The following is a 19,547-nucleotide window of genomic DNA, read 5'->3' as shown; positions in this document are numbered from 1 at the left end:
TGCCCCCTCTACTAATGCGGGGGCATAAAAATTTAAAATAACAACTAATATGTTGTTATTGTCAAAGTGACATTGTGTTATCTATAAAATTCCAACAAAATTAAATTATGAAAAAAGAGAATATAATGCGCTGACGATTTTCATTCAAATATGGTCAGAAATTAATCATATAAATATATAGCCCATGTATGAGACTAATAATATAATAGACTGAAGAATTACAAAACAGGAGTACCATATGATCAATTCAGCAACACATATTGTTACTTTACCAATACAGGTTGATTAATGGGATCATCAAACAAACTTTAAGAAACCTTGAATCAAAATGGAAACTGGTTTAAAGGGAGACAACTTTCAAACTTATCTACAGCAGATAATGGAATGGACTGTGGATGCAACAAATGTAGCTCAAACTTAGGACAAATTCAATGTTTTTTCTACAAAACTTTGTAAAAAGGCATAAAACTTTGTTTAAAAGGCAGAAAACTTTGTAAAAAGGCATACAACTTTGTTTAAAAGGCAGAAAACTTTGTAAAAAGGCATACAACTTTGTTTAAAAGGCAGAAAACTTTGTAAAAAGGCATACAACTTTGTTTAAAAGGCATAAAAAACATCAACACTATCACAGTGGTCAAGATATAGCTTTACTGACATTAGCATAGCCCACCCCAACACAAGTCAATATTAGTTTATCTCCACCAAGTTGTAAATCTTCATTTTCTTCTGTTTTTTTCTCTGTTTCTATTTTGAACATCACTTGGAAAAAGTCTCTTATGTGCTTTAAAAATTGAATCCTGAAAAATACATAGAAATATTTCATTTTAAAAATGTAATGTGCTAGCTTAGCCTATCTGTAATTGATAAGATTTCTATAAGATTTTATTTGAGTTGTATGATGATAATACACATGGTTTGGTTTATTAAAAACATGCATATGTTCATATTCCTTGATAAATGAAAAAGCACAAAAAGGTAGCACCTTAAACAAATGAAGTGAATATATTCTCAATAGTACCAATTTTTGTGAACTGAGGCAAACTTGCGTTTTTGTGGATATTTGATTTAATGGTTTTGCTAAAGTCTGCATAAAAAGGTATAGGAAATATTTAATTTCTTCGACATTTAAATTCATTGTTAGTCTGTACTGGCGAAATACATGAAAAGTGGTATTCATTTCAGGACCCTTTAAAGCTTATTATGGTGTATGGGTTTTATGGTGTCTTATAGTTGTTAATGGTATGCCATTTGGTCTCCGGTGGCTTATTGTCTCATTGGCAAACACCACATCTTCTTTTTATTATATTACCAAATTAAACAAATCGTTTTCTGATTTTTCAATTTGTTTCTATTTATGTAACTTATGCATTATTGTAGAAAACACTTGGTTATATTTTCTGTTCGATTATATCACTTCTTGTTTATCTTCATCATAAATATTTGAAAATGTCATAAATGTTAAGCCTACATGTATGGTGACAATTCTCCTATTTGAACTTTAGAAACATCTTGCTGGCCTAGTACCATAAATAAAGCTGTCAAAGCCTGGTTGTTGGAGTCCACACAGCCACCCTTAAATTATGCAAAATATAATTTATTATTATAACACAATTTCACTAAAATATTAAAAAGAAGTTGCATTAAAGCATACACAGAACTTTCAAAGTTGTTTATAAAATGATTTCCCAAATCGATTTTTGAATTCCTAATCCTTTTCAACACATTTTCCCCCAGATATTTGACACAGAAAACAAACTTGCATCAGAAAATTTGAGATTGGTTGATTGATTGTTTGGTTGCTTTATGCCGCATTAGCACAAAAAGGCTACCCGTCTTTTGGTATGTATAACGCGCACATTTATACCCTAGGTCATGTTTCTTGTAAGAGGGGTGCGTGTTATACGTGTACATGACTACAAACAATTTCTTAGTCTTTTTTTCAGGTCCAAACTCCGACAAAGAAATTTCAAAGTGAAGTGAAGAGTATGGAATATTTTTGCTAAAACCTCGATTGTTTTTATGTTTTACATGTCATAATTGTAATATATATCGTATTGTTCTTGATTTGTCATGTTTTATTCAAATAAAATACATTTTATATCTTTGTTGTTACGTTTATTGTGTAAATTTGTCCATCTGTTTTGCAATCCAGAAATTTTCCAAGTCTTAATAAAGACACAATAAGGCCCGAGACCACAATTAATTCTATCATTTCTTTATAACGTTTTGTCGCATTAAAAAAAATTTGCCTGCTCTTTTTGTCTAATTTTTTGTGTGAGTAATGTACAGTTCAAGTCCCAAAACATATGCAATTTTCAGAGAAATTGCATGTTTACATCATACAAATTTAACCAATACACATCCATACCCCTATAGGCAAGTCAAGAGATGTTCCGAAAAGTGTAAATAGAACCTTTTTGCACCTGGCCTAATCACTCTTTCCTTATTATTTCCTCAGTTAAAATAAAACATCCAAAAGTTTATTTCAGCTCTCTTCTTTCATTCCCACCCCAGAAAAGCTAAGAAATGAATGAGAAAGGGAAAGAAAAAATACACTATAATTAAAGGGAACTATATTCGTGAACAACGAAAAGCCGGGTCATTAATTGTGGTCTTGGGCCTATTAGGGGCCAAAAACTTGACCAATTCCAATAAAACTTGGCATGATTTAAGCTTAGTGTTTTATGAGTTAGTTTACAAAGTTTCATAGCCATATGATATATATTAGATAATGTGTCATTTTTTATATCTCAACTTTGGTTGCTAAATTGTGACGTATAGATAGAAAAATTTCAACTTTCAAATTTTGGCTTCAAAAATCCCCCCAAAACACCAAATTGCACTTTTTTATGTCTCAATGTATAAGATATTATCTATTCAAAGTAAAGGATAGAATACTTAATGTATGAGACTTATAAAAATTTGACAAAAGTTAATTTTATATGTGCCTATGCCAAAAAATAGAGGTTTTCAAATGAAGGGAGGCCTTATATGAAATGTAATATTTTCCACTTACAACAATTTTCTGAAGTTGTTAAGTTAAAACAAAACATTTAACATATCATAAATATTCTTTTCATGTAAATATAAGTTTCAAATAGTATAACACATGAGTTTTACTTGGTCTTAAGCAATGTCAAGCTTAAAATAACAAGTTGTCAATTTCGGCCGTTCCCTATAATTCCATATTTAATTGCATATAAATGATATTGGAGATGGAAATATGCTTCTTTTTGCCCAAATCCTTGCTGAGATATGATCAAATATGAAGCCTGGATGTAACAAGACTGTTGCTTTTAACTATATATGTAGACAGTATGGTCTGATGCAAAGTTTTTTCAATTTACTGTTTAGAACCTGCATGAAATTTCAGTCTTAAAATGTCAATATTTTAACCACCAGCCATCCAACAGAAGAAAATAAAGGTATTCTGTGAAACAGACAAGTTTAAACAACCAGTAATAAGTGCTTTTGATATAGATTCAGTGCAATCTGTTTAAAGAAATACAATTTTTAAGTGCATAGAACTTCATATTTCACTTGCTTCGTACGGACTGCTAGACCTAGACTATTAAAACAGCACATTTTGCACTCTTTTTATGCTTTTATCCACTTTTCTTTGTGTTCAGAGTTCACAAATGAGTAAAACACATGAAATAAATACCACAAACACAAATAGATATCAGAAAAAAAAATGTCAGAGAAAAATTAAGAATGCTGCTTTTGCAAAAATATTGAAAAAAGTGAAAAAGCTACTTTTTGGGCATATTAGCTGAAAAGTGACTTTTTTTACAAATTTCTATCAAATAAAAGTGGAAACCGTTTCTTCTCATATAGTTTGACAAATAAATACCAATAGATCATTCAGAGAAGTTGTCAAAGTATAAATTCAAAATTTGCTGAAATGCACCTCTTAGGCCCGAGACCACAATTAATTCTTCTATCATTTCTTTATAATGTTTTGTCGCATTAAAAAAAATTTGCCTGCTCTTTTTGTCTAATTTTTTGTGTGAGTAATGTACAGTTCAAGTCCCAAAACATATGCAATTTTCAGAAAAATTGCATGTTTACATCATACAAATTTAACCAATACACATCCATACCCCTATAGGCAAGTCAAGAGATGTTCCGAAAAGTGTAAATATAACCTTTTTGCACCTGGCCTAATCACTCTTTCCTTATTAAAATCAGTTAAAATAAAACATCCAAAAGTTTATTTCAGCTCTCTTCTTTCATTCCCACCCCAGAAAAGCTAAGAAATGAATGAGAAAGGGAAAGAAAAAAAATAAAGAAAAAATACACTATAATTAAAGGGAACTATATTCGTGAACAACAAAATGCCGGGTCATTAAATGTGGTCTTGGGCCATAAAGCTTTTGCTGTTGATTAAATTAGCCTCTGTATTCCTTGTTGTCATAACTTACTGTTTTTGTATGTTTTCATCATAGAGAGTTGAAGATAAAGTGTAAGAAAATTGAATAAACCACGCTCGTTTTGAAAAGATAAACCGCCATTTTTTCTAATGTATTGATCAGGTGACCGCAAGTCATGTGGGTCAGTCATGTGACTTAATATTGTAAAGTGATGATTTACTCTATGAAAAATTTATTATTAAAAATATGTTTTTACTTTGTAACTTTTAAACTTTTAAACAACTGTTTAAAACCATTCAAGAAATTATGTTTGAAAACATGATAATCCCATAATTGCATGAATTGTAACCTGAAAGAATTTAATTAGGAACAAGGTCAACCTGTCACTGATTTGTTTTGACATCGATTAGACCCGTTGATTGAGGTGTGATAATCCGGATTAACAGCTAAAATCATCAAAGAAAAAATAAAAACAATGAGATTTTAACAATTTATTACAGCACTAATGACATTAATTATAATTATTAGACTGATTCATAATTATTTTATTGTTTGAATCAGAACAATAATTTGGACATTTAATCTTGTCCTTGATACTCAAACAATTTATTAAATTTGGATTAAAATATTTATCTCAATCTAATAAAATTCTTATTCATTTGTTAAAATACTTTCAATTTCATATTAATTACGTATTCCGTACGGAATTCTCGGACATTGGTGTCCATTTAAAAAACTTCCTGTTTACTGATAAACTTCCTGTTTGCCGATTTTGAGCTGTAACTTTTCCGAAAATGTCTAGGAATATTATATGACCATTAAACTTTTTTTTTCTCTCGTTTCTTGGACCACAAAGGGGGTGTGCACTATACACACCAAAAGACGGTATATCGAGGCGAAGAAAATTTAAGAATTTCTTTTATATATTTTTAAAATCACAAATAACAAAAATGTATAAGGTAGATATGCTCTAACATTTTCATGAAAGACATTTTCTGAAGGACACTTAAAGGGAGATCTAGATAAATATTGTTTTTTTGGGAAATTTCGTTCTTATCTAACCCCAATCAAACTCAAAGACTTTTACGTATACATAATAAGAACACTTTCTTTATCACGTATGTTGACTTAAACCTTAATCTACACTGCAAATGATAATGTTTATAATAAACTGCAGATTGCAGAAGAAGTCAACATACCCTATATATTTCCTCCAGTAATAATTTGGCTCCATTTATGCCAACATCTTCAGGAACAGAAGGTCCTGACCCTTTAGGATTAGACACTACCTCTGCTGTAAGAAAGGTTCCATTTAATGTCTCAGCTACTAATGTTAAACCATATCCTGGAGATCTGTAATATAAAATATATGAATAACCTTTCAAGAATAAATTTATCTGTCCTTAGACCCAATTTTGCATTATAAATAAACCATTCTCGTTTGAATTGTTTTACATTGTCATATTGTGGCCTTTTATAGCTGACTATGTGGTATGGGCTATGCTCATTGTTGAAGGCTGTACTGCGACCTATAGTTGTTAATGTCTGTGTCATTTTGGTCTCTTGTGGACAGTTGTCTCATTGGCAATCCTACCACATCTTCTTTTTTACATTAGTGTTGTTTTACAAAAAATAAATATTTTTCCATTGAATAGTTCTTTAATTTCATTTGAAATTTAATTGTTATCCGACAGATGAGTGCAGATCTCACACTGAAGGGTTTCATTTTCACAGAAATATTGTATATTTCTTTTAATTTCAATTGTACTCATCTTTTTTATGTGGCAAAGAATGACAAATTTTAAACTCTTTTTTTTTTTAAATGGAAAGAGCATATATATTCCTGAACCGTAACAACACAGTTTTTAGATAGATATCAAAATATTCGATTTTGCAGTGCTATGCATTACTTGACATCAATTACTTACTTTCCAGAGTGGCTTCCCTTGTAATGATCTGTATAAATATATATATCTGGTATAAATTTATTCAGTATACTTCTGGCTGCCTCAATTATTCTGTTATTTGTTACTGGTGAAACTCTCACAGACCATCTAGATAGTGTTAAGGTCAAATAAAACTGTAGAAAAAACTTCTATAACTGATCAAGTACATTAGAATTGGTGTGTGACTTCAATCAAGAGCATATTCAAACCTATGGTTTATTGTGATATTTTTTATTCAATCTTTAAGTTCCTTCGTAATAAGGGGAACTAGTATTCATATTTTCATTTTTGTTTCTAATTCCCTTAATATTTTCAGTCATTCTTTATAATAATATTTTCCCTCTTAAGTTACTTTTCAAATTTCATAGTTTCCTACTTTCTTTATTTATACTTTAGAGGTATGTGACAGTGTTACTAACACAATTGTTTCTTTTAGCTTTTTAGTTAATATTGTTAAGTTATTATTAACAATAAAACAATGTATAAGTTTAAATTAATGATTCACTAAAATTCTAAAATGGCATACTCTAAAAATATCAATAACACTTCCTTAGAATGTACATTTCATACAATTTAAAAAAAAAACAATCACAATTATAATGTTCAACATAAGGATACGCCACACCCCTGATACGTTTAATCTTCCCTGGGTCTGTATACTGCAATGGACGTAGTTTCTGTCGACATGGACATGTAAAAAAGATTTCACCACCACCCTCTGGGGCCGCTCCTCTTTTTAATATCTATTAAAAAAATCATAAATCATAATAATTCATTGCATTGGTGAAATTCTATCAAGTTTTCTAATTCATGGTCTTCTAACATGTATATCATTTTTTGTTATTTGTTGTAATAATATCAATTATAGTAAGTGGTGTACCAAAAATCAATATAATCAAAACATATTTTATTTCTAAATTTTCAGTGACAATGGATTATTAATTTTCAAAATCAACCATTGCTGAACATTTCAGGAAAAAGATATTTTATTCAGCAAACTGTAAGACAGCTGTTTTTTTGTTTTTTTAAGTGTGTCACTCACTAAGACATTAAGTATGGAGACTATCGCAAGAAATGCAGGCATTATTTGTTTCAATTTAATAATGTCTACATTTCATTATTGAAAAGCCAAAACATTTTAAAGATTAACTAAAATTCACAAACACTAGAACTTTTTTCCCAAAGTGTCATTCAAATTATCTTTGAAAATCCAGCTGCTACTTAATGAAGAGTTGCTGATACAAAATTAGGTATGGGACCAACAAAGGGACAGTCTAATCATACTACATTCCAGATCTGATATATAAGAGCAAATATCTGTTTTTTTTCTCCTCTGACCACTTTGTTTAAAAACTAGAGGCTCTAAAGAGCCTGTGTCGCTCACCTTGGTCTATGTGAATATTAAACAAAGGACGCAGATTGATTCATGACAAAATTGTGTTTTGGTGATGGTGATGTGTTTGTACATCTTAATTTACTGAACATTCTAGCTGCTTACAATTATCTCTATCTATAATTAACTTGGCCCAGTAGTTTCTAAGGAGAAGATTTTTGTAAAACATTACTAAGATTTACGAAAAATGGTTAAAAATTGACTATAAAGGACAATAACTCCTAAATGGGTCAACTGACCATTTCGGTCATGTTGACTTATTTGTGAATCTTACTTTGCTGAACATTATTGCTGTTTACAGTTTATCTCTATCTATAATAATATTCAAGATAATAACCAAAAGAAGAGGAGAAGATTTTTGTAAAAGTTAATGACGCCGGACGCCGCCAAGTGATGAGAAAAGCTCACTTGGCCCTTCGGGCCAGGTGAGCTAAAAAACAATTTGCAAAATCTAAAATATTTTAATTTCTCCTTACTTTTTTAATGATGGATCTAGCAAATTTAACCTGTAGACAAGGGATACATATTTTTATCTATATTGACCCTAACAAATATGGTACATACATGTATATATATATATTTAACACTAACCTTCAACTCCAGGAATTCATCTGTACCCAAGAATCTCTTTAATACTGGTAGTGTTGACAGTTTTATCAGGTCGACCTGTAAATATAAACCATTGTTCAAGTAAATTATCCATTAGGACTAGTAAGGTTATGTTAAACCCTTTTTCCTTTAATCATTGATAACAATGACCTTGACCATTGCCAAACCAAAAATTTTCTTCTCCCTTTCCTATATCTACAATGTGTATAATTTTCATTCCAACCAAACAAGGAATACCAAAGTTATCATGAAATGATATGTTTTAAACAGATAGCATGCATAGTTGGATAGACAAAACATTACCAAAATATTTTTTGGAAGCAAAATAAATAACACAAAGATGTGAGGGTGATTGAGTTTTTTGTTACCCCTCTGCTTTCTCTCCTGACAATGTTTTTCTCAGGGTAACAATAAGCTCTATCACCCTCTAATTAATATGTTTTATTAATAAAATAGACTTATCCCCAGGCCAACTTACTGATGGATCTGTCTGGTCATTAGTTACACCTCTAAGTGTAGCTCTCAATGGTGTCTTTGTAAAAGGTGCCAAACATATTAAACCTTCCAGGAAATAACCAATACCTCTTTGTGGATTACAATCATGTTCTATTTTCCCTCCAATTAATATGCCAGGCTGGTATAATAAACTGGTTCCTAAAAATTGAAAACAAAACAACAATTTGCATTTATTTAATGTTGATACATTGTAGCTTAATGCAAATTCTAATGTAGAAAATTAAATTGGCAATAATTTCCAAGGACACATGATTGATTAGCAATGGACCATGATGAAGGGTCAGGTTGTAAATTATTCATGGTCATGATGGAAATAAAAAATGCAAATGTTATAACAAATCAACTGCATATACCAAATATCCCATTTTTCCTCAATTTCAAACTAACCCATTTTTTCATTTTTAAACCATATACCCAAAACATTTTCAAGAATAAATAATGTAACATATATTTACATCGCATTAAGCATACCTGTTTCACTTATTACAACTTTTGAACCATTTGTCACTTTATCCACCAATCTTATGAAACTAGCTTCAAATTCTGAAATAAAAATAATCATGTACATGCATGACATGTGAGAATTGCAAAGAATTTAACACAATCAGCTATATCTTGTTATAAAATTACTTACTGAAGTGGTGACATCTTTACTGCTCATATTACATGTATTACTTATATTTCAGTGAATTTTAAGTCTGCTACTGTTTGTAAAAATTTTCATTTTTGCAATGCGAAATGCTGAAAATCAATTAAAAAGGGGCTCTGAAATCCCTTATATCATGTATATAAACACAAAACACAAGTGGAGTACTTCACCTGACTTATCAACATATCATTGCATTTGATGTTGACAGAAACATGTATCTAGGATGTCTGAACTAAAACTAGATGTATAAGAATGAGACACAAATGATCCTGGTTAGAAGTGTTCAGTAAAAACTATTATTTTAATGAAATTTTCAACATCCAATAATTTTGAAGCCTTTTAAAGTCTCAGGGGTGGATCCAGCCATTTTTAAAAACAATAACTCACCTTCATTTAATTTTGATAGCTTAATGCATGATTGAAGATGAAATGCTGCTGAGTCTGTAGAATAATGTAATGACAGATAAGATTTTGACTATCTTATGTATCTGCAGTCTTCATGCTTAACCATATCAAAGGCATTTCAAATTTCCTTTCAGCCCTGAAAAATCGTCTCCTCAAGCATTGTCAAGCAAACAGAATCTAGCTTAAACTTTACAAAAAGTGAGCTACGGGCCTGTAAATTTTACAGTGAGTCAAGAAATTATAATGTATATCATGTATATAGCCTGACAACTTTGTGGCTGCGCTATAAAAAGTGGAGAAACTTTCTTATTGCTCACAACATACATATTTATGATCATACATCCTTTGAGTCAGATTCAAAAGATCATACAAGCAATATCTATGTTTTACAATTTTACAATATACACAATAAAGTCACATGTACACATACATGGCAGTTGGTAATCATAAATAATCTAATGCATAACTGGGTATGAATACAACAAGGACAATATTGAGTGATTGTTATATGCATAAGCATTATATGGGGACGAAGTCGCCTATTACAGTATAAAATGAATGAATGAACTCAAAATCGTTCAATTTTTTTTGTCGCGTTTTTGAATTTCCGGATCTGCGCAGAAATCTACTTCCGTTTTAGTCCAAATAATTATGACGTCTTGAAAGGCTATTATAATTTTTTTCTTTGACGCCTTACTTCGACATGTAAGGCGTCAAAGAAAAAAATTATAATAGCCTTTCAAGACGTCATAATTATTTGGACTACTTCCGTTTCTGCTCTTGTTTGCATGAGACTTTGAATAAAATGTATTTATCATTCTAAAAAAGGAACTAATACTAATTCATTTAAAAAAAATAATGATTGTTTATTAAAAAACTTTACCTGATGACAGCGTTTCTTTGTTTACATTGAATATGACATCATAACTTAAATAAAGTCATGTCTATTTGTTCAAAAGCCAAAAGGGGGAGGGTATTTAGAAAAGTGTGTTTTATTGTTAACCTTTCAAACCAGGATCATCGTCTCTTGCACGGATTTTCTTTATTTTAACAGATTTTCCACTTAATGTTGCTAGAATAATTCTTTGTCGCATATAATTGCATCCTTCGTATGTTAATGTATTCCTCGCCATGTGGATTTTTGTCTTTTTATTTTTCTTCGGTGTCAAATATTACTTTCCACATTCCTCTGCAAATATCGCCTTTTCAAGCGTAATTGCGACGCAATAATATAACACAAATTATGTCAAACATTACCGGTAAAACATTTTTTATACTTTTTTCAATAAAAACATGATATTACTATATTTTTAAATCTAATATATTTTTCTGAAATTTCAAACTGCAGTCAAAACAACAATTTCCGTCGAAAAGGTAAATATTATTACTAGCTATAAGTTACAGACTAAAAATATCTAATAAAACTCAGGGTCGGGGTATTAATTCATAATTTATGACAAAGTATTGAATGTAAACAAAATGCACTGTCAACAAAATCATATGAAACAGTGAGGGTCATGTTTTCTTTAAGCTATTACACAAGAACTGTGTGATGATGAGAAACATTAGAAAAATTAAGACGTGATCAACTGTAAATCTTAAAAATGTTGAAATTTCTGTTTGAAAGAGAGCAAGGTTTACTTGATCCACTGAACTTGAGAAGAGCTGAATCAACAAGAAGGACATTTGCCTTAGAATTAAGTAGACATAGAGATGTAGAAATGACCAGTCAGGGCGCTGTTAATTCCATAGATATTGATTTGATAGAATCAAGATAGTAGGTGTTAAAACATTTTCTAATTTCCATTTACGATTTACTAGTCCGAGATAACTTAGTCAGAGATTATGCTGACGTCCAACAGCTGTTTTGCCAGGCCGTTTGACGTCAAAGTAATCTCAGACTAGGGATAACTCTTGAGTTCAATGGCTGTTTTGTCAGACAAGCTGAGAGGTCCCACAGCCCCACTAGCAAAACAGCTGTTGGACGTCAGCATAATTTGGACTAATGATTTACCAGCTGTAAGCTTTCATTTCAATCTGGCGCCAAGTCGATCCAGCCCCATATTTAAAGTCGATCCCAATTTAAAAAGTACATGAGAAAGTTATAATTACAATAACAGATTAGCATACATGATGACATGTGAATCTCCCGACGGGAGTACAAAACTCCCGTTTTCAGGGGTCCCCTCCCGTCCTCCCTTTGAAGAGGAAAAACTCCCTTGCAGAAAAATATTCATGAATGAAATTTTCAGTCGCCATTTTTACTATTTTGTTTACAAATAAATATACTCTAATATGAATTATAGTACATTGTACATAAACATGTAGTCCAAATAATTATGACGTCTGGGAAGGCAATGCGGCTATTTCAATTCTATGGATCAATCTGGGGCCAGAAACTACATTCAGTATATTTAAAGTCCAAGTGTTCTGAATAGACTTATTTTTTAGCCAATTTAATTATACAATTTTTTTGAAAGGTTATGCAGTATTCTGTGGTAGGACATTTGGTTAAGTAAGTAATTAGAACAACTAAAAGAAGAAAAATCAAACTTACATTAGCTGAAATGGTGTAAAGAAAAAATATTTTGAAACATCTTCTTGCTTTAAAAATATTGCTGAATGTAAGTCAGCGTGATATTTTTTGTTGTGATGCCAGAAATTCTCTTCCGACACAACCTACGTTCATGACAATATATATTGAAACACTGACACATATTTATTATTCTCAGAAAAATTAATGAATGATCAACTTAGATTCTAGCTACATTTGATCAAAATTGAACATCATAATTTATTACATGTACATGTACAAAAATGATGTAAGAATGTAAGATATATACAAATTGTTGAGATACCAATGATCAGAACTACATGTATGAGGTTTGCCTTGCTGAAGCACATGCTTACATTTATTACATTTACATGTTAGATTGATTCCAGTCAGGCCAATGCCTCGTGCAAATATAGTTTTTTTTCCTAGAATTCCTGCAAAAAATAAAAATGTAAGAGTGAGTGTTGAGCAATAACAAATAAAGCTAAAAAAATGTTTTTACACGAAGCATTAGATGAAATTTATTAAACAGATAACTTGAGGGAAACTGATGACAGATATAGGAAGATGTGGTGTGAGTGCCAATGAGACAACTCTCCATCCAAGTAACAATTTAAAAAGTAAACCATTATAGGTTAAAGTACAGCCTTCAACACGGAGCCTTGGCTCACACCGAACAACAAGCTATAAAGGGCCCCAAAATTACTAGTGTAAAACCATTCAAACGGGAAAACCAACGGTCTAATCTATATAAACTAGTTTTGTCAAATCGTTCATTTTTGCCTAACTGGTTACTCGGATAATCGTTCGACCGATTAACCGGTTAACCGGTAGTTTTAAGTTGTTGTTTGAAAGCCTTATCTATAGTACCCTATATATATACACACATTGATATATATAAGAAGTGGTATCAGAGTCAATTGACAACCTTCCGTCCAAGTCATAAATTTACAAATTTAGAATTGAAGTTTGTCCTTTGGCATTATCAGGCATAAACCGATTATTCTTTCCTTTTCTCTTGTTGTCGATACTGTGAAGTGTTTCAATTTGAAATGATTAAGCATTGTTACTCGTACTATCACGTATACAATGAGTACATTCACACTGGTTTGCATAACCAAAATTTTTAAGTTAACATTTCGTTTATAGTAAAACTAAGCCTTGCACGACGGAGGTTGAACATTCAGATGTGGGTCTACACAATATTAGATCAAAAATGAAAGGATGAAGTGAATCGTAAACTTTAATATTATTACTGATTTAAAGTAACTGTTAAAAAAACATGTATACTAATTATGTTTCTGTAAGATATTGCCCAAAGCTGAGTGACAAGTTCTAATTAATTTTATGTTTTTAGGATTAACAATAGCAATCAATATACTGGAAAATTGATCTGTCAAATTAATTACCACGACAACAATTTTTAAATAAAACACAAATATTTAATGATTTCAATAAAAATTTATATCAAATCTATCAAAATTGAACAAAAGTCCGGTTAACCGGTTAGCGTTTTTGTTATTTGGTATTCGGTCGTTCGACCGGTTAATCGTTGACAACACTAATATAAACAAAACGAGAAACACATATATATTACATAAACAAACATCAACTACTGTACATCAGATTCCTGACTTAGGACAGGTGCAAACATTTGCAGCACATCAATGATTATGGATCTTTTTTGCTATAAAGATTTTCCTAAACTGAAATGATTTCTCTTTATTTTTTTTCAGTCTTTTATCAGGATTTTCTGATGGTACAGCAGCAATTCATGACGTAGTGAATCAGACGGGAAATGTAAAATACACCTGTAAAGTGGTGTGTAAAATAGACAGACATAATCGTTATAAACATAAGACAAGTATACAGTCAGTATGTTGGTACCCACTAGATACTGGAATCTTTACAACCAGTGGAACAGACAAACTTCTCAAAGTCTGGGACACAAATAATTTGATAGTAAGTATAAACATGATAAATGAAAATTACAAGACATTGAAGCTTATTAGGAACACACATCTTCTGACATGTACATCTACAATGTTTGTTACTTGTAAAATTTTATTTATTGTCAAAGACTCAATGTTTGAAAATCGAAATTGAAATCAAATTCTTTCAAACATTCTTATGATTATTGTTAAGTACCAAACATGCTAAACAAATTAATCAAATATGTCTACAGAGACTCATATTCAATAAATAACCATGAATATTTGTATGACAATACATGTTACAGTGTGTATCAGGTATTTTTTACTTGTAGAACTAAATGACATGAGATCCTATTTGACATGTAGAAGTTTGTTTTTTATTGATGGGAGATAACTCATGAAACCAAATAATCTGACTTGTATTATAACAAACAAAAAAAACTGTCTTTTTTTATGTCAGAGCTCTGACTGATATTGATCAACAAATCATGTTACTCTATTTGATGATTAATATATATATATAACTACAGTGCTTGTGATGTTGATTATCTCTCTCTTTTTTACAACCAGTGAATGCATGTTGTGTTGGTTTGTAATTTATGAATATCACCCTTTTTTGTTTCAGCCAGTGGATGAGTATGAGTTCAGTGGAATTGTATATCAACATGACCTCTCCCCTGTTGCCACAAAACATTGCCTTATAGCAGTTGGTTGTCAGAGTTCAAGGCTGAAGCTGGTTGATTTAAAATCAGGGGCAAGTTCACACATGTTAAAAGGTCACCAAAGTTCTATATATTGTGTTAAATGGTCTCCGAAAGATGAATTTATCTTAGCCTCTGGTGGGTAAGTGAATATACAATGTTTAGAGAATTTTCCTCCTTTGGAGTTAATTTTTTTTGTGATTAAAATTAATAGAATAAAAGTTTTGTATATATCTGTATTAAAATAGATATAAGAAGATATGGTATGAGTTCTGATGAGACAACTCTCCATCCCAGTCACAATTTTTAAAAGAAAAACCATTATAGGTGAAAGTACGGTCTTCAACACAGAGCTTCAAGATGCATGTAGATATAGTTCAGGAAAAAGTTTGATATTTGGCTGTTTAAACATTAGCTGCTTCCATTACAACATAAAGATTAATATTCACATAATTTAATTGTATACAGATAATTCAACTGTAGAAATGTCTGTTAAGAAATTACAAAGAAGTGTAATCATTTATTCTTTTTGCAGAAAATTTTGCAAGATAAAAAGGACATAATTAATATAAGAGGAGAAGCATTAGTCCATCCACACGTTGTATGTACATTGATGTATGAAGAAGGGAAATTATTCAAGTCATACATCATGTACATTTAAAAAAACAACCCACTTAATTGAAATCAACATTATGCATCTGTGTAACATTATTTATATGACCAGTAGTTTACAATTTCTCTCTTATTTCCAGAGCTGGTAACCGTGTATTTATATGACCAGTAGTTTACAATTTCTATCATATTTCCAGTGCTGATAACCGTGTATTTATATGACCAGTGGTTTACAATTTCTCTCTTATTTCCAGAGCTGGTAAACGTGTATTTATATGACCAGTAGTTTACAATTTCTCTCTTATTTCCAGAGCTGGTAACCGTGTATTTATATATGACCAGTGGTTTACAATTTCTCTCTTATTTCCAGAGCTGGTAAACGTGTATTTATATGACCAGTAGTTGACAATTTCTATCTTATTTCCAGAGCTGGTAACCGTGTATTTATATGACCAGTAGTTTACAATTTCTATCATATTTCCAGTGCTGATAACCGTGTATTTATATGACCAGTAGTTTACAATTTCTTTCTTATTTCCAGAGCTGGTAACCGTGTATTTATATGACCAGTAGTTTACAATTTCTATCATATTTCCAGTGCTGATAACCGTGTATTTATATGACCAGTAGTTTACAATTTCTTTCTTATTTCCAGAGCTGGTAACCGTGTATTTATATGACCAGTAGTTTACAATTTCTCTCTTATTTCCAGAGCTGATAACCGTGTATTATTATGACCAGTAGTTGACAATTTCTATCTTATTTCCAGAGCTGATAACCGTGTATTTATATGACCAGTAGTTTACAATTTCTCTCTTATTTCCAGAGCTGGTAACCGTGTATTTATATGACCAGTAGTATACAATTTCTCTCTTATTTCCAGAGATGATAACCGTGTATTTATATGACCAGTAGTATACAATTTCTATCTTATTTCCAGAGCTGATAACCGTGTATTTATATGACCAGTAGTTTACAATTTCTCTCTTATTTCCAGAGCTGATAACCGTGTATTATTATGACCAGTAGTTGACAATTTCTATCTTATTTCCAGAGCTGATAACCGTGTATTATTATGGGATGTAAGAAGTGCTAAAGGTGCCATGAAGGTGTTAGATCAGTATAATGGTAAAGCACCATCAGATAATACAACTGGTTAGTAAATTAAAGACATAGAAAATATGGTTAGGCCTACTATGAGTATCATTTGTACAAAGCAGAGATAAAAAAAGTATTCAATTCAATTCATGACATTACATTGTTATGTCACAAAATGCAACCATGAAATTTCACAAGTTTCTTCAAATATTTTGTTTATTTTAATTCAATGTTATGAAATTGCCTCACTAATGGACATGTTGTCTGCCAACCAAAATAATTGATCCCTATGAAACATACATGCCATGTTATTTTTGTTATATATCTTACTCAGCATTTGGAAAGGGTATTGAAGTTGCAATATCATTCAAAGGTGTTTAATGAGGGTGGATTTTGTAATGCAATGATATTTTTTACCTAAATATTTTTTACTTTTTACCCTTGCCAAAAATACTGTTTTGTATATGTTTTATTCTAAACCTTTCTCTGACTATCTATATCAAATAAGGAGTGCAAGTGTCAGTTTGATAAGATGTTAGATCTGTTTTGAATTAATTATACATGTAGTGAAATGATTGTAAAAAATGCAATGAATTTATACAGAAAGTTGTTATTTAAGTTGTATTGTTGAGGTGAGGTTTTGCTTTATGTAATCATGTAGATGTGTTTCCTTTTTCCTATTTTGTTATTTGAATAAATGGCCTGGTTAACCTGGGGTTTTATTACATGTATTTATTTAAAATATATATTATTTTTACTTTTAGGTAACACAGCACATCATGGTGCCATAAATGGACTTACATTTACATCAGATGGTCTACATCTTATTTCGTATGGTACAGATAACTGTATCAGACTGTGGGATGCTAACTCAGGGAAAAATTGTCTCATAAACTATGGAAATGTTCCAAACGATACGAAAAAACTAGTGCAATTGAGTGTGAGTAATGGATGCTCACCAGACGTCTTATTCATTCCAAACCGATCAAATATTGACATGTTCGACGTTTATTCTGGTGAAAAAATTGACAGATTGAAAGGTCATTATAATTCTGTGAACTGTTGTAAATTTCATTCCCCTACGCAAGATGTATACAGTGGCGGTAATGACAGAAATATATTGATATGGACACCAGATACAGACTCATCATATGATGACCACTTAAAAACTCAAAGTGAGTTACATATAAAAGAGAACTCTGCTGATAAAGTACGGTCAGCCAGACCTACTGTTATGATTGACACTTGGAGTAGCGATGAAGATGATTAAATTTGATTTTTCATAATGTTGTATAATCTTTGACAAGTGTAATTTTGTTGATGGTGTGAAAGTGATGAGAAAGATAAAAATTTGTTAAAGGGATATCCAAATGCATAATATAGTCATAAAAAAAACCTGTGCCATAAACGAGGGTTTGGATGGGGTTAAATGATTAAAGAATAATGCCCTTAAAAAATGAAGATAAGAGAATAATGGGCACAAAAATAGAAGATTAGAGAAAAAAAGGGTTAATTTTTGGAAGATTAGAGAAAAAAGGGGTTAATTTTTTAAAGATTAGAGAAAAAAGGGGTGAAAATTAAATGTTTACAGAATAACAGACCCCCCCATCCAGACCCTCATAAACTGCCATTGCAAAAATTGAAAACCATCAAAGACAAATAACAGTATACAAAACTCAATACTAAGCAACACAAATCCCACCATAAACCCGAAGGTGCTCTTATGTGCTCTGGAAGGATTAGAAAATCCTATTTCCCATCGGACATCTGTCTTGTTACTACTTTACATTTACACTATAATGTATTATATACATTTGTATTATAGATGAGACTTAAATAAAATATTGAATTGAATTGAATACAGTAAGTTACAAATGTATATCAAGCATGTTAAGAGATTAAGCATTACACAATATCTGAATGTGGTAATTGAGTCTTATTTAAATAAGCCTAATACATCACCAAAACCATTGTTCATGTAAATTTTCTAAACAAAAGATTTGGACCTACTCATGTACTGTGAAATTTGGTAATTGAAACACTTTTTTTTCTAATCTGAGATAGGAGTAGATTGTTGATGATGTGATATAGGTATTACTTTATGGCAATGGTGCAAACAAATGGTGTTAACCATTGATTTTTTCATTACGGTTTATATATTTCACTTGGAAAAAACTGTTTAAAAAACATACTTTTTCATTAGATGATTCATTATGTTATGTGTTACTTGATCTTAATTTTGTGCTTAATTGATTATGCAATATATTTGTGTGTACTTGTATGAATTATTTATAAGTAGACTTTGTTATTTAAAAATGTACTGAAATAAAAAAACAATGCAGCTATTTTATTGAATTAGTTAAACATGTTAAACTCAAGATTGTTGTCCTTGTTACTTACTATTATCCATGATCATTCATGGTCAAATAAAGGGAGTTAAAGCAATACAATGGTACTTGTAGCAGAAATAGGATATTTAACAAAACCACCTACACTCAACTCTGAGAAGTGAAAGGGGCTGGTCAGTATGCATTGTTGATTGTTATCTTTTCTGTAACTTAATAATACTCTTTCACTAAAAGATAATGTAGGAAGTCATTTACAGGTATACAACTGCTTAATGGGCCATCTCTATTTCTGCATCTTTGAACTGAAAAGGTCATTCTGCACACATGAAATATATGAAAGGATCTTAGAATTGAACATGTAGATGTACAATGTATATCTAATTACATTATTCAACACTACCTAGATAAA

At 30.9% G+C, this 19,547-nt stretch overlaps 2 protein-coding genes across 2 annotated transcripts; one reads left to right on the top strand and one right to left on the bottom strand.

The window, feature by feature from the left end:
• Positions 1-628: 628 nt before the first annotated feature.
• LOC134709251 (RNA 3'-terminal phosphate cyclase-like protein) lies at positions 629-11,106 on the bottom strand. Its single transcript, XM_063569423.1, has 9 exons — positions 10,895-11,106; positions 9,309-9,380; positions 8,800-8,975; positions 8,304-8,378; positions 6,938-7,062; positions 6,302-6,427; positions 5,573-5,726; positions 1,469-1,572; positions 629-797 (listed from the first exon to the last, which is right to left on the bottom strand). Exons 1-9 carry the CDS (start codon positions 11,022-11,024, stop codon positions 635-637), a joined length of 1,125 nt encoding a protein of 374 aa, XP_063425493.1. The 5' UTR covers positions 11,025-11,106; the 3' UTR covers positions 629-634.
• A 256-nt stretch (positions 11,107-11,362) lies between these two features.
• On the top strand, positions 11,363-19,136 carry LOC134680978 (DNA excision repair protein ERCC-8-like). Its single transcript, XM_063540306.1, has 5 exons — positions 11,363-11,668; positions 14,182-14,407; positions 15,005-15,222; positions 16,747-16,847; positions 17,555-19,136. Exons 1-5 carry the CDS (start codon positions 11,496-11,498, stop codon positions 18,058-18,060), a joined length of 1,224 nt encoding a protein of 407 aa, XP_063396376.1. The 5' UTR covers positions 11,363-11,495; the 3' UTR covers positions 18,061-19,136.
• Positions 19,137-19,547: the final 411 nt, after the last annotated feature.

The sequence above is a fragment of the Mytilus trossulus genome, chromosome 1, assembly GCF_036588685.1.
Source record: "Mytilus trossulus isolate FHL-02 chromosome 1, PNRI_Mtr1.1.1.hap1, whole genome shotgun sequence".
Classification (NCBI taxonomy): Eukaryota; Metazoa; Mollusca; class Bivalvia; order Mytilida; family Mytilidae; genus Mytilus; species Mytilus trossulus.
Note: the sequence above shows the minus strand (reverse complement) of the source record. Positions and strands in the feature narration are given on the sequence as shown.